The 12,452-nt window shown below is 46.6% G+C and overlaps 1 protein-coding gene across 4 annotated transcripts in view; it reads right to left on the bottom strand.

The window, feature by feature from the left end:
- The window catches only part of Limk2 (LIM domain kinase 2), a 70,918-nt gene extending 60,501 nt beyond the window's left edge, over positions 1-10,417 (bottom strand). The window contains exon 1 of one of the 4 annotated variants that reach the window (XR_004772274.1): positions 10,236-10,416. Coding sequence is in view for 3 of the 4 variants with exons in the window: in XM_035452372.1 (XP_035308263.1) it covers positions 10,236-10,251 (16 nt within the window). In the remaining variant the exon portion in view is untranslated. Of the gene's footprint in view, positions 1-10,235 lie in introns of all 4 variants that reach the window. The other 3 variants (XM_035452372.1, XM_027387265.2, XM_027387267.2) reach the window with 3 other exon arrangements.
- Positions 10,418-12,452: the final 2,035 nt, after the last annotated feature.

The raw sequence follows: 12,452 nt of genomic DNA, 5'->3' as shown, positions 1-12,452 counted from the left end.
GAACTCCAAAGGTCAGTGGGTGACTACTGAAGCAGTATTCTGTCTCACAAGGCCGTCACCTATGGAAAAGTCCCCTGCAAATGAACCTGACCTCGGTTTGTTTCTTGGTTACACCACTGGGGATGGGGATGGCTCAGCAGGTAAAAACACTTGCCCTGCAAGCCTGACAACCTAAGTTTGAGTTTAATCCTGTGATGCCCATGGTGAGATGGGAAGCAGGGACAAGATGCTCACAGCAACAAGAGACCCTGCCTCAAAACAACACTCTGACTTCCACACACTGCACTGTGGCATTCACGAGCTGGCATTCATATACACGCACACAGGCATAAAGATATATCTATATATAGATACACACGCGCATACACACACACACACACAAACACACACACACACACAGCTTTTCCATTAGATAGTATTTGAACAAATATATACACCCAGAATGCCTGCCCCCCTTTTCTCCCTCCTCCTTAGTGTCCTCATTGAACAGAACTATCTTGGCCTCTTTAGTCCCCTTAGAATTCTGCAAACAAGTATCCTGATTCTCTTGCAACCTTGAGTTCAGGAAACACAAGAAAAAATGTAATAGTGTGTAGTCTTGGGAAGTCCTGTAAAGCCCAGCACCCACATGACAGTCCACAACCATCTCTAACTCCAGTTCTAGGGGATCTAAAGCCTTCTTCTTGCTTCCACAGGTGTTAGGCACATACATACAGATATACACGGAGACAAAAACATGCATATAAAATGTATTTTAAAAAAAAGAAGCCGGGCAGTGTTGGTTCATGCCTTTATTCCCCCAGCACTCGGGAGGCAGAGGCAGGCGGATCTCTGTGAGTTCAAGGTCAACCTGGTCTACAAAGTGAGTTCCAGGACAGCTAGGGCTGTCACACAGAGAAACCCTGTCTCAAAAAACCAAGCCAAACAAACAAGCAAAAAACCCACCAAAAACTAAAAAACAAGAGAGAAAGATGGGGCTCACTATCTAGCCCAGATTATCCTAGAACTCCCTATGGAGACCTGGTTGGCCTTGAAAGAGATCTGCCTGTCTCCTAAGAGTGCCACCAAACCCAGCCAGTCTGCTGCTTTTAAGAAGTGATGGGGGTGGGGGTAAGGGCAGTGCTGGAGAGATGGCTCAGAGAGTAAGAGCACTGGCTATTTTTCCAGAGGTCCTGAGTTCAATCCCCAGCAACCATGTGGTGGCTCACACCCATCTATAATGAGATCGGGTGCCGTCTTCTGGCATGCAGGGAGAACACTGTATACATACATAGATCTTAAAAAAAAAAAAAAAAAAGTGATGAGGTGGTGACGCCTTTAATCCCAGCACCCCGGAGGCAGAGGCAGAGGGATACCTGAGTTTGAGGCAGCCTGGTCTACAGAGTAAATTCCAGGACAGCCAAGGCAATAGAGAAAAAACAAACAAACAAAAGGAGGGATTAATGTTGAGAACAGTAGCAAATGGCTTATTATAAGGGTTCCCGGCTCCAAGACTTTTTCAATCTTGTTATAAAATAGTTTTGCTTTTCAATAGGTTTCTCTTTCCCAGTGTAATTGATAATGTGACTCAAACAATCTGTGACTCCAGTGGAACAGACACTAGGAAAACAGAATGGCTGAGGTTGGAAGGACTTTATTTCCTTATTTAGACACAAGGTCTAGGTACATTGTCTAGGCTGGCCTAGAACTCATGACCCCCTGCTTCAGCTTCTTAAGCAGCTGGGATACAGGCATGCAGCATGCCAGGCTTAGTGAAGAGAACCTTTAAAATACTCTAGCTGGGTATTGCTGTAATCCCAGCACTGGGGAGGCAGAGGCAGGCAGATCTCTGTGAGTTCAGCCTGGTCTATAGATCGAGTTCCAGGACAGCCTCCAAAGCAATACAGAGAAACCCTGTCTCAAAAACCAAAATAAATAAATAATTAATTAAACAAAACAAAATAAAACTTCTAATCATTTACTTTTTCTAAAAGACACATGGACTTGGGGGAAAAGGGAGTTGCCTAGCCATCACAACACTCCCAAAAGCTGTCCCACATGGACCTTAGCCCAAGACCACCAGGCCAGCTTCAGACAAACTGAGACTTGCTCAGACCACAGCCATTCAGCCGGAGGGCTGTGTGTGTGTGTGTGTGTGTGTGTGTGTGTGTGTGTGTGTGTGTGTGTGTGTGTGTGTGTGTGTGTGTGTGTGTGTGTGTGTGTGTGTGTGTGTGTGTGTGTGTGTGTGTGTGTGTGTGTGTGTGTGTGTGTGTGTGTGTGTGTGTGTGTGTGTGTGTGTGTGTGTGTGTGTGTGTGTGTGTGTGTGTGTGTGTGTGTGTGTGTGTGTGTGTGTGTGTGTGTGTGTGTGTGTGTGTGTGTGTGTGTGTGTGTGTGTGTGTGTGTGTGTGTGTGTGTGTGTGTGTGTGTGTGCGCGCACGCGAGCCCCAGCCTGGAGGTACTGCTTAAGCCTTGGTTCAAACCTAAGCAATCTCTTCAGATTAGATCCCAGGCTTCAGGGTGGTGAGAAATCTGCAAACACAGGGACAGACTCTGATGCCTGAATGGACACGTACAAAGCCCAGCCTTTCATCTGAAAACAAAACCAAGCCCGTTGAATTGTCTCATGTTCCACCTGACAATGAGAACCAGGAACAAAATGCAGCTGATTCAGGGCAGCTTGAAACAAGTACGGTAACTGTTGGAGCCCTCTGGGAACGGGCAGATCAGGTATATAAACCCCACCTGTTCTGGGGCAAAGCAGGGAGCTGAAGGGCAGGGCAGGGCAGTAGCTATAGGGAATGGCCAAAGGAAAAGGACCTCACTTAATGAAGCAACTACCAACAAGCCTGAAAGCTTGATTGCCATCTTCCGACATTCTCCCAGCATCCCAAACCTTTTCTTTCTCACCAAGTGTCACCAAAGGGAGGGTTTCACTACACAAGATTAAATAGACGGCTTTTCATTGCATTTCTCTAGACCTTAGGTTCTTCTCTGTCCAAGACGGGCTGTGATGACTCCTTCCAGCCCAGAGAGCCTGTGATACCAAACCCGGCTTCTCACCTCCAGGTTGGAGCTCTGAAGGTGTCAGGAGCCTTGGGAAGTGTCTTTCTTGCTGTTGTTCTTTTCTTTCTCTTTGGAGTCTATTTGTGAGGGTCAAGAATAAGAACTGAAACTAAGAGTTGGTTTGAGGGCTAGAGTTATGGCTCTGTGGTAAAAAGCACTTGTGGCTCTTCCAGAGGATGTGGGTTTGATTCTCAGCACCCACCTCAGGTGGCTCACCTGCCTGTAACTCATCCAACATCTTCTGGTCTCCAAAGGCACCCACATGCATATGGCATACACATATACACATGAAAGTTTTTAAAGATTTTTTTTATTTTATGTGTATGAGTGTTTTGCCTGCATGCATATATGTGTTGAAGTGTGTCTGTTGCCCATGAAGATCAGAAGAAGGCATTGGATCCCCTGGCACTGGAGCTACTGATATTTGTTAACCATCACATAGGCGTTGGGACTTGAACCTGAGTCCCCTGGAAGAGCAACAAGTACTCTTAACCACTGAGCCATCTCTCCAGTCCCATCCACGTAACATTTACATTAAAAGAAAAAAAGACCAGCAAGATGGCTTGGATAAAAAAGGTGCTTGCTGCTAAGCCTGACCAACTGAGTTTGATCTTTCCAGTCTACATGGTAGAAGGGCAGAACTGACGCCCACAGGTAGTTCCCTGACCTACACACACTTTACACGTGTGTCATGGCATATGAGCCATCAACACCACCACCCCCAGCAAAAACATGAATATAATCTAAATAGGGCTGGAGAGAAGGCTCAGCAGCTGAGAGTACTGGTTGATCACCCATAGGACTCAGGTTAATTCCTAGCATTCAGGTAGCGCCTAACAACTTCATACAACTGTAGGTCCAAGGGATCTGATGCCCTCTGGCTGCTACCCATGGTGTGCACCCAAATACACAAAACAAAATAAAAACATTTAAACTAAATAAAAACCTGGATTTAAAGCCTGGCTCTATTACTGTGTCCTTGAACAAATTATTTACCTCCTTGAGCCTCTCTCCTAATTTTTATTTGTTTGTTTGCTTTCGATTTGAAACAAGGTCTCATGTAGTTGTGTGGCCAGGGTTGGTCTTGAACTATCGATCCTCCTTCCTCCACCTCCTAGGTACTGGGACCACAGGTGGGCACCACCATATTAACTCACTCGTCTCCACATTAAAATATTTTTGTTTTCATTTTATACATGTGAGTATTTGCCTAAATATATATAAGTGCACCGTGTATGTGCCTAGTGAGTGCAGAAGCCAAAAGAGGGCGCAGGATCTCCGGGAACTGGAGTTACAATGGTTGTGAGCTTCCATGTGGGTACTGGGAACAGAACCTGTGTCCTCTGCAAGAGTATCAAGTGCTTTTAACTATTGAGCCAGCCTTCCAGTTCCCTTTGCTCTTTTGCTTTCCTCTCTCTCTCCCCCCCGAAAGACAGGGTTTCTCTATGTAGCTCTGGCTATCCTGGAACTCACTCTGTAGACCAGGCTGGCTTCAAACTCACAGAGATCTGCCTGCCTCTGCCTCCCGAGTGCTGAGATAAAGCCATGCACTACCAGTGCCCAGCAGCACCCCTTTGCTCATTTTTAAGGAGGCTAAATAAAGTTACCACCTTATAGGATTAACTAGAAGATTAAAAAGTAATGGCTGTGCAAATACCTCCCAGGTGCCTGACCCTAAACTGGACCTGTCTGTTGAGTTACTTTCTTACTCCCTGCAGGCATGTCCAGAGGTTAGCAAGGGGAAAGGTGGAGCTGAGTAGACCAGCTTTCAAAATCCAAAGAGAATGTTTTCAAAACAAGTCCTAAACTTTGTCCGTATGCCCATGTGCAAGGCACAGAGCAGGCTACAAACAAGTAGGGGCTTGGTGTGTACTCACTGGGTGAAGGAAAAGGACATGAAGAATTTAAGTCAGAGATAAATCAGGCTCCGGGGACACAGTGAACTACAAGCAGTAACGGCCTGCACTGTAGACTGGCAAGTGGGACAGAAGGCTCCTGTGGCTGGCTGGCTGGCTCCTACTTCATTCCCTGTGAGTAGGCGTTTTCTTATCTGGGGAGGCCTGCAACGGATGTCTTATCAGAGAACCCCAACTACTCAATTCACAATTTCTCATCCAGCAGTTCCCAACTCATTGTCAATGACAGAAATTATTTGAGTCCCTACCAGTGTGCCACAGTGTCCTAAACACTATGGGAATATGAACTAGCCAATCAGAGGTTAGGAGCAGCCTCGTCAGACTCCAAAGACTATGGTGTTGGTTATGGTTTAGACTTTCTTTTCTTTTTTTGAGACAGGGTTTCTCTGTGTAACAGCCCTGGTTGTTCTGGAATGCACTTTGTAAACCAGGCTGGCCTTATACTCAGAGAGAGCCACCTGCCTCTGCCTCTGGAGTGCTGGGATTAAAGGCGTGCGCCAATACCACTTTAGACTTTCTTTTCTGATCCATCGCATTAGAGGAGGAAGACCTCTTCAAATGGAATCCCAGGGTGAAGTTCACTCTAAGGGAAGTAGGTGATGTCTCATGTTCCAGCTGACAGCAGATGTAAATTGATAAAGGAGCTGATTCCCACTGCTATGTAAGTGTAAGCAAGAAAGACTCATGACTGCTACAGTCCCTGCTGAAATGCCAAAGTGATACTGTGCACAGTCAGCTCCTATCCTCCCCTAGTATGTCTAAAAAAACCCCAGCCCTCGTCTAGATCTCACTGACTAGAGCCAGCCCTGGCATGGGAATCACCAGAAAACCCACTATGAATGTGAAGGCCTCAACACAGCTTCCTAAACACGATGGTTTTTTGGTGAACTAAGGTATCTTGTGGTTGTCTTAGGTCCTACCTCTGGTGCCTTCACCCCACCACCAGGCCACCCAAGTCACCCTGCCCTACCCATGTCACGAGGGACTGCCTAGAGGTCAGTGCTGCCTTCTCATTGCTACCACGAACACCTCTCGTCAGGGGCCACTGTATCCATTTGCAGATTGGTACCCTGTGCCAGTATCATGACTTCTATGATTCTAAACCTAGAGTGTCTGCTGTGGAAAAACTCTACAGTCCTTAGCCTGCCATTAAACACTCCATAGTTTACCAAGCCCAAACTTCTGCTTCATGGTCTCCCCAGCTCCCACTCCTGGCTCTACCACACACATCAGTGAGCCCACTCCTGCTGAAGACTGAAGCTCACTGGCCTGTGCATCCTACTCTACAGTGTCTTCACTGTTAACCATCCTCATTCCTCTCCCATAAAAAACAAAACAAGAAAAAAAAAAAAAACCCTACAATTTCTCAGATGCTGCCTTCATCAAGAAGCATTCTCTGTGGCTAAAAGCACAAGCTCATTGGGATCATTGGTGATTAGTATTTGCAATCAGTTCCCAACACTCTCTTTTTTTTTTCTCTCTCTCTCTCTCCCTCCCTCCCTCCCTCCCTGGCCCTGACCAAGACTCAGTACATTGCTATATTTCAACTTTCAACTGTCATGTGCACACCTGTTGACCACCACTGCTCCTTGACCCTTATCTTACTTTCTCTTAGGCATCAGTCTTGATGACAGTCATGATTTAATGTCTATCTCCCCGTCAGAACACACTCCACAGAGGAAAAGGCTTGTCATACCCTGTCTCCTGTTTCGTCACTCAGGGCTAAACATGTAAATACAATATATAAGCTTTGCAACAACGCATCTTGATTTTCATCTTTTTTTTTCTTAATTACCCTAACCAGGCAGCAAGCTTCTCAAAAGCACAAACCATGGATTATTCATGTCCACAGCTATTTCAGTGTGTGCACACAAACATGTGTGCGTGTTCATGTGTTACAGTGCACAGGTATTTGTATGAGTGCATATGGGGTCAACCTAGGGTGTCAGTACCCTGGAACCATTCACTTTGGTTTACGCTTTCCCTTGTTTACATTTACTTATTTATTAGGGGGAAGGATGTAAGCACCACTGAGCACAGAGTCAGAGCACAACTTACAGAAGTTAACTTGGGTTCTGGTGACCAAATTCCCATCCTCAGGCTTAACAGCCAGCTCAGCAGTCTTGGACACCTTGTTTTTTTGAAACAAAGATTCACCAGGACCTGCGGATAACCAAATCAGCTAGGGTTCCACCTGTCTCCACCTCCTAGCAGCAAGCTTACAAGTGAGAGTCACCCACCACATCTGGCTTTTTATACAGGGCTGGGGATCAAACCTAGGTCCTGATGCTAACAGCACCTCACCAGTGACTCCACAATTATTTTCTAAGGGTCTCTGTGTTCCAACCCTATGTCTCCAACATCTTGGCCTCGTACATTAGTACTGGTTCTGACCCTGGACAATCCTGTTTTCCTCCTGGAGCCTCAGTTTCTCCAAATGCAAAACAAGAACACTGCACATAATCTCAAATATCTTTCCTGGCTCTGGCATCTGTTAAAATTTGTAAGAGGTAAAACTTGGCCCAGCCCAGTTCCAAAGACATCACAGGCACTCAGTAAATATTTGATTTCCTTGTTGATTCTCCTGTTACACAGGAATGTGAGGTGTCCGAGAATGTAGTCTGAACAGAACAAGCAAGTTCCAAGCCCCGCTTCCTTCTGACTAGCCAGGCAACCTTACTGTGTTGTTTGTGATACAGGAAAGATAAAACACTAAACAGAGGATGAGCCCGAGCCCCATTTGTTCAGTCATAAACCTATGAACAAGTTACTTCAGAGCCTTAAGTCTCCTTAACCAAAAAAAAAAAAAAAGAAAAAGAAAAAAAAAAAGAAAAAAATAAAGCCACTTTTAGGGCTAAGTAGATTGTCTAGCATGTGCAAGACCTCAGGTTCCATCCCCTCATCTATCAAAAAACAAACAAAAAATACTTGCCACTTCAGCCAGGTACAGTGCACAAGCCTATAAGGGAGACTGAGGAGGGACTTGAGTCCAGAAGTACAGGACCAGCCCAAGAACATAAAGGCCTAAGAAAGTAACAGTGGGTGCTGCCCTTAACAGGAAAATAATGAGAACACTGGCTGCTCTTGCAGGACCTGAGTTCAATACCCAGCAACCACATGCTGGCTCACAACCATCTGTAATGAAATCTGGTACCTCTTCTGGCCTGCAGGGATACATGCAGGTGGAATATTATATATATATATATATATATATATATATATATATGGTGTGTGTGTAATATATATATATATATATATAAATAAAACAAATAAATCTCAAAAAAAACATGTATTCAGATCATCTAAAAAAAAAAAAAAACAACTCTACAGAGGTTAGAAAAAGTCACCAAGCTGGGTGAAGTGGTGTACACCTTTGATCCCATCACTCAGGAGGCAGAGGCAGACAGATCTAGTACAACAGGGCTACACAGAGAAGACCCTGCCTCAAAAATAAATAAATAAGAAAAAGCCATTGAAAATCAGTTGAGCTGTAGAACTCTAAAAGGACACATTTTTAAATTGAAAAGCAGATTTTATTTACGTATATGTTGTCTGTGTGAACATATGCCGTGAGATTGCAGGTACCTTTAGAGGATAGAAGAAGGTGTTGGGTCCTCTGGGGCTGGAGAAATAGAATTGAGAACCAGTTGGGTGTCAGGAACCAAACTCTGGTCCTCTGCAAGAGCAGCATGTACTCTTAACCTCTGAATCATTTCTCCAGCCTCAAAAAAAAAAAAAAAAAAAAAAAAAAGACAGCATTTCTTGTCAGCCCAGGCTGGCCTCAAGTTCCCTATGTAGCAGAGGATAACCTTGAACTTCTGATTCTCCTGAACACTGGGATTGCAGGCATGCACCCTGTGCAGGTATTGTAGCTGGGGATGAAACCCTGTGCTTTACACTTTACACATGCTGGGCAAGCCCTCTATCAGCTGAACTGCATCCCAACCCCAACTCAATGGGGTGGGGGGGTTAGAGACAGGGTTTTTCCGAGTAGCCCTGACAATCCTGAAACCCACTATGTAGACCAGGCTGGCCTAGAACTCACAGAGATCCGCTTGTGTCTGCCTCTGGAGTGCTGGGATTTAAGGCATGTGCAACTAACACCAGGCCTCAATTTTTAAAAATTTTTTTTTTATTTAGAGACAGGGTCTTACTCTAGTCCAGATTAACCTAGTTAGTACTCCACACACAGACCAAGCAATTCTCCTGACTCCACCTTCCTAGTGCTGGGATTACAGGTGTGCACCACTACAACCAGCCAGGAAACAAATAAAGAAAGAGACAGAGGCATTTCCGCCCGGTGCTTTCTTTCTCCAGGGCATATTTTCACCAATGAGGACAAAAATCCCATGCTCCCATAGTGAGGAAGTGACCCACTGGCGGCCCAGTCCTTGAATTCAGGATGGAGGAAGTGACTGTCCACCGGCCGAAAGCCAGGAAGTGGAGGCAGCTATCCAGTCCCTCCCCCACCGCTAAAATTCTCCCTTGGGCTTTCTAGAAAGCTTTTGGAAGTCAACCCTGGTAGTCCCAGAAACTGAGCCACTCACACAGGTGGCTGGGAAACAGGCGGCAGAAGGCTCCTGGTGCCGCAGGACAGGAAGCTGCAAAGTGATGCGTGAAGGAGCTTCAGGCCCAGCCAAGCCAATTCCGAAATTACTTTCACACAACCCTTCCCCTCAGGGTGCCCGGCTTTTATCGAGCTGGTTTCCGAGATCAAGCGAGAACTCAACAAGTCCCCTGGGAAGACTTGAAACTGTTCTCCACAAAGTGGAGATCTCTGAACCTCAGGAGGAGTGGTCCCACCTCTTCTTATCCACAGTCCAAATCATAAACTCCACACTTATACTCTTATTTCCAGGACCCCTCCCCGCCAAAACATCCCAGCCTCCAAAGACACCTTTGAGAACATTGGGTCTACAGAAAACCCAGAACTCAGGATAATTCGGGATCTCAAGTCCTGAACCCTGTAAAACCTTGTACTTCCCATACTCCAGACTCTCCGACCAGAGAGAGTGGTAACCAGGAGACCTGCCCCCGCTGCAGATCCGGGGACCCACCTCGTGGGAAGAAGCTGCCCCACGCGCAGGCCACTAGGAGCCCTCAGTCTGCGGGACGACCCACCCGCACTTCCAGAGTCCCAGGACCTCTACGTCCCGGGGGAGCCGCCGCGTTCGGTCCTCCCACCCTGCCAGGCTCCTGTCGAGGATCCCGGATCCAAGAGGATCTAGCCACCAGAAACCCGTGAGCGGTGGGCAGGACGGCGTGGCCCTTTCTTACCCGCCAGCGCCGCCATGGTTCCGGGCGCGGACACCAGGGGAGGGACCACCCGGTAGCAGCAGCTCAGGTCCGCGCCCGCTTGCGGTTTAGAGAGGAGATTGTCTCTGCCTCTGCAGCAAGAAGGATGCTCCGCCTACGGCGCCCGGGGAGGACCAAACCGCACCTGGCACCGGGACCCGCCTGCCAACGCCCCGCCTTGAGGCTCCGCCCACCTAGGTTCCTGTCCCGACGCCCCGACCGCGTCTCTGGCGCCCCCTAGCGAGGGGCGTCCTCTAGAGGTGTTCGGATTGGGGGTCGTTTTTACTTTACTTGGAAATGGCTCCCAGCACTCGGGAGGCAGAGGCAGGCAGATCTCTGTGAGTCCGTAGGCCAGCCTGGTCTACAAAGCTACACAGAGAAACCCTGTCTCGAAGAGAGGGGAGGGGGAGGAGGAGGGGGAGAGAGAGAGAGAGATCTGTTCATCAGGTACAGAACGTGGTGGGAAACTCTTGGTCTTTTGACTACCAGTTTGTAATCGGCAATGTGAACATGGAGAAGCTCCCAGCCACTTTTGCATGTCAAAGGTAAGGGAGAGGCCAAGTTAAAAACATTCTACTCTGGGTTCTGGAATGTTGAGCCCAGGACTCCCACCTCCCATTATAAAATCCCTGGATATTCAAGTCTCATAGAAAATGGCACAAGCTTTGCCTATAATCTATGCATAATCCTCATTATGCTTTATGTTTTGTTTTGTTTTGCCATCTGGTCTTAGTATGTAGCTAGATTGATCTTGAACTTGTCAACCTTGGCTTCTTGAGTGCTGGAATATCCTTGCTTTTAATCCCCTTTAGAATGCTTATAAAACCCAAAGCAATATTGATGTTATAGCATGGTTATCTGATTGTGGGACAAATAACAAGAAGAAAGGTCTGGGCACTGGGTCTGGGTTCAGTTGGTAGAGCACTGGCCTAGCAAACTCCTGGGTTTGATTCTGAGCACTGTCATGCAGTCAGCTTGTGATGCCAGCAGGAGGGTGGGAGAACCAAAGCTCAAGTTCATCCTCAACTGCACACCAAGCAGAAGGCAAGCAGGAACAAAAGACTTTATAAAAAAAAAAAAAAAAGTAGGGACTGCTGTTCCAGGTCCTGAGTTCAATCCCAGCACCCACATGGCAGCTCACAACTGTAACTCCAGTTGCAGGGGATCCAACACCCTCACACAGGCACATATGCAAGCAAAACACTAATGCACATAAAAATATATAAATTTTAAAAAAAGAAGAAAAGGGAGTAGAGAAATGACTCGGTGGTTAAGAGTACTGTGTGCTCTTCCAGAGGACCCAGGTTTGATTCTCAGCACCCACATGGTAGTTCACAATCATCCGTAACTCCAGTTCTAGGGATCTGATTCCCTTTGTGGACACAAGGCACATATGCGGCACACAGACATACATGTAGTCATAACACCCCTAAACATAAAATAGTAACTTAATTTTTTTAAAAAGATACTTTGTCATTGGAGGTAGAAACTTCCAATAATGTCATTCACAGCGAGTAAAACACACTTGTGAACTTTCTCTGGAGGTTGCCAGGTTAGAAACTCCTGTAGGCAAGGGATGTAGCTCAGCTGGTAGAGAGGGTGTGCCTAACATGCATGGAGCCTTGGGTTTCATCACACACACACACACCATAAGCAGGATATCCTAGTGCATGCCTATAACCCCAACCCTCAAGAGGGAGACAAAGGATCAGGCAGGAATGCATCATTAGTTACATAGTGAATTGGAGGCCAGCCTGGTATGCACTAAACTCTGAAAAATCATACCGGGCATGGTGGTGCACGCCTTTAATCCCAGCACTTGAAAGGCAGAGGCAGATGGATTTCTGAATTCAAGGCCAGCCTGGTCTACAGTGAGTTCCAGGACAGCCAGGGCTACACAGAGAAACCCTGTACTGAAAAAAACAAAACAGTGAGTCAGTCAGTCAGTCAATCAATCAATCAATGTGCAGTGAAGGGCAGTACTTTCCTTTCCTGGGTTTGGGAGACTAGGTTTCTCTCTGCCATGCCAGCTGCTCTCTAATGTCTTCCTATCTAATTCTCTCATGCTGGGTCTTAGACCATTGCTACTTCTCCAATCAGATTTAAGTAAATGGGAAATGTGTCTAGAGGATCAGAAAAAAAAAAAAAAAAAAAAAGGTAGGAATGGGGCCCAAGGAAACCAATCCTGCCTCTAACTCT

Source organism: Cricetulus griseus, assembly GCF_003668045.3.
Source record: "Cricetulus griseus strain 17A/GY chromosome 1 unlocalized genomic scaffold, alternate assembly CriGri-PICRH-1.0 chr1_1, whole genome shotgun sequence".
NCBI classification, from domain to species: Eukaryota; Metazoa; Chordata; class Mammalia; order Rodentia; family Cricetidae; genus Cricetulus; species Cricetulus griseus.
The sequence above is the reverse complement of the archived record's forward strand: the minus strand, read 5'-3'. Positions and strand labels throughout refer to the sequence as shown.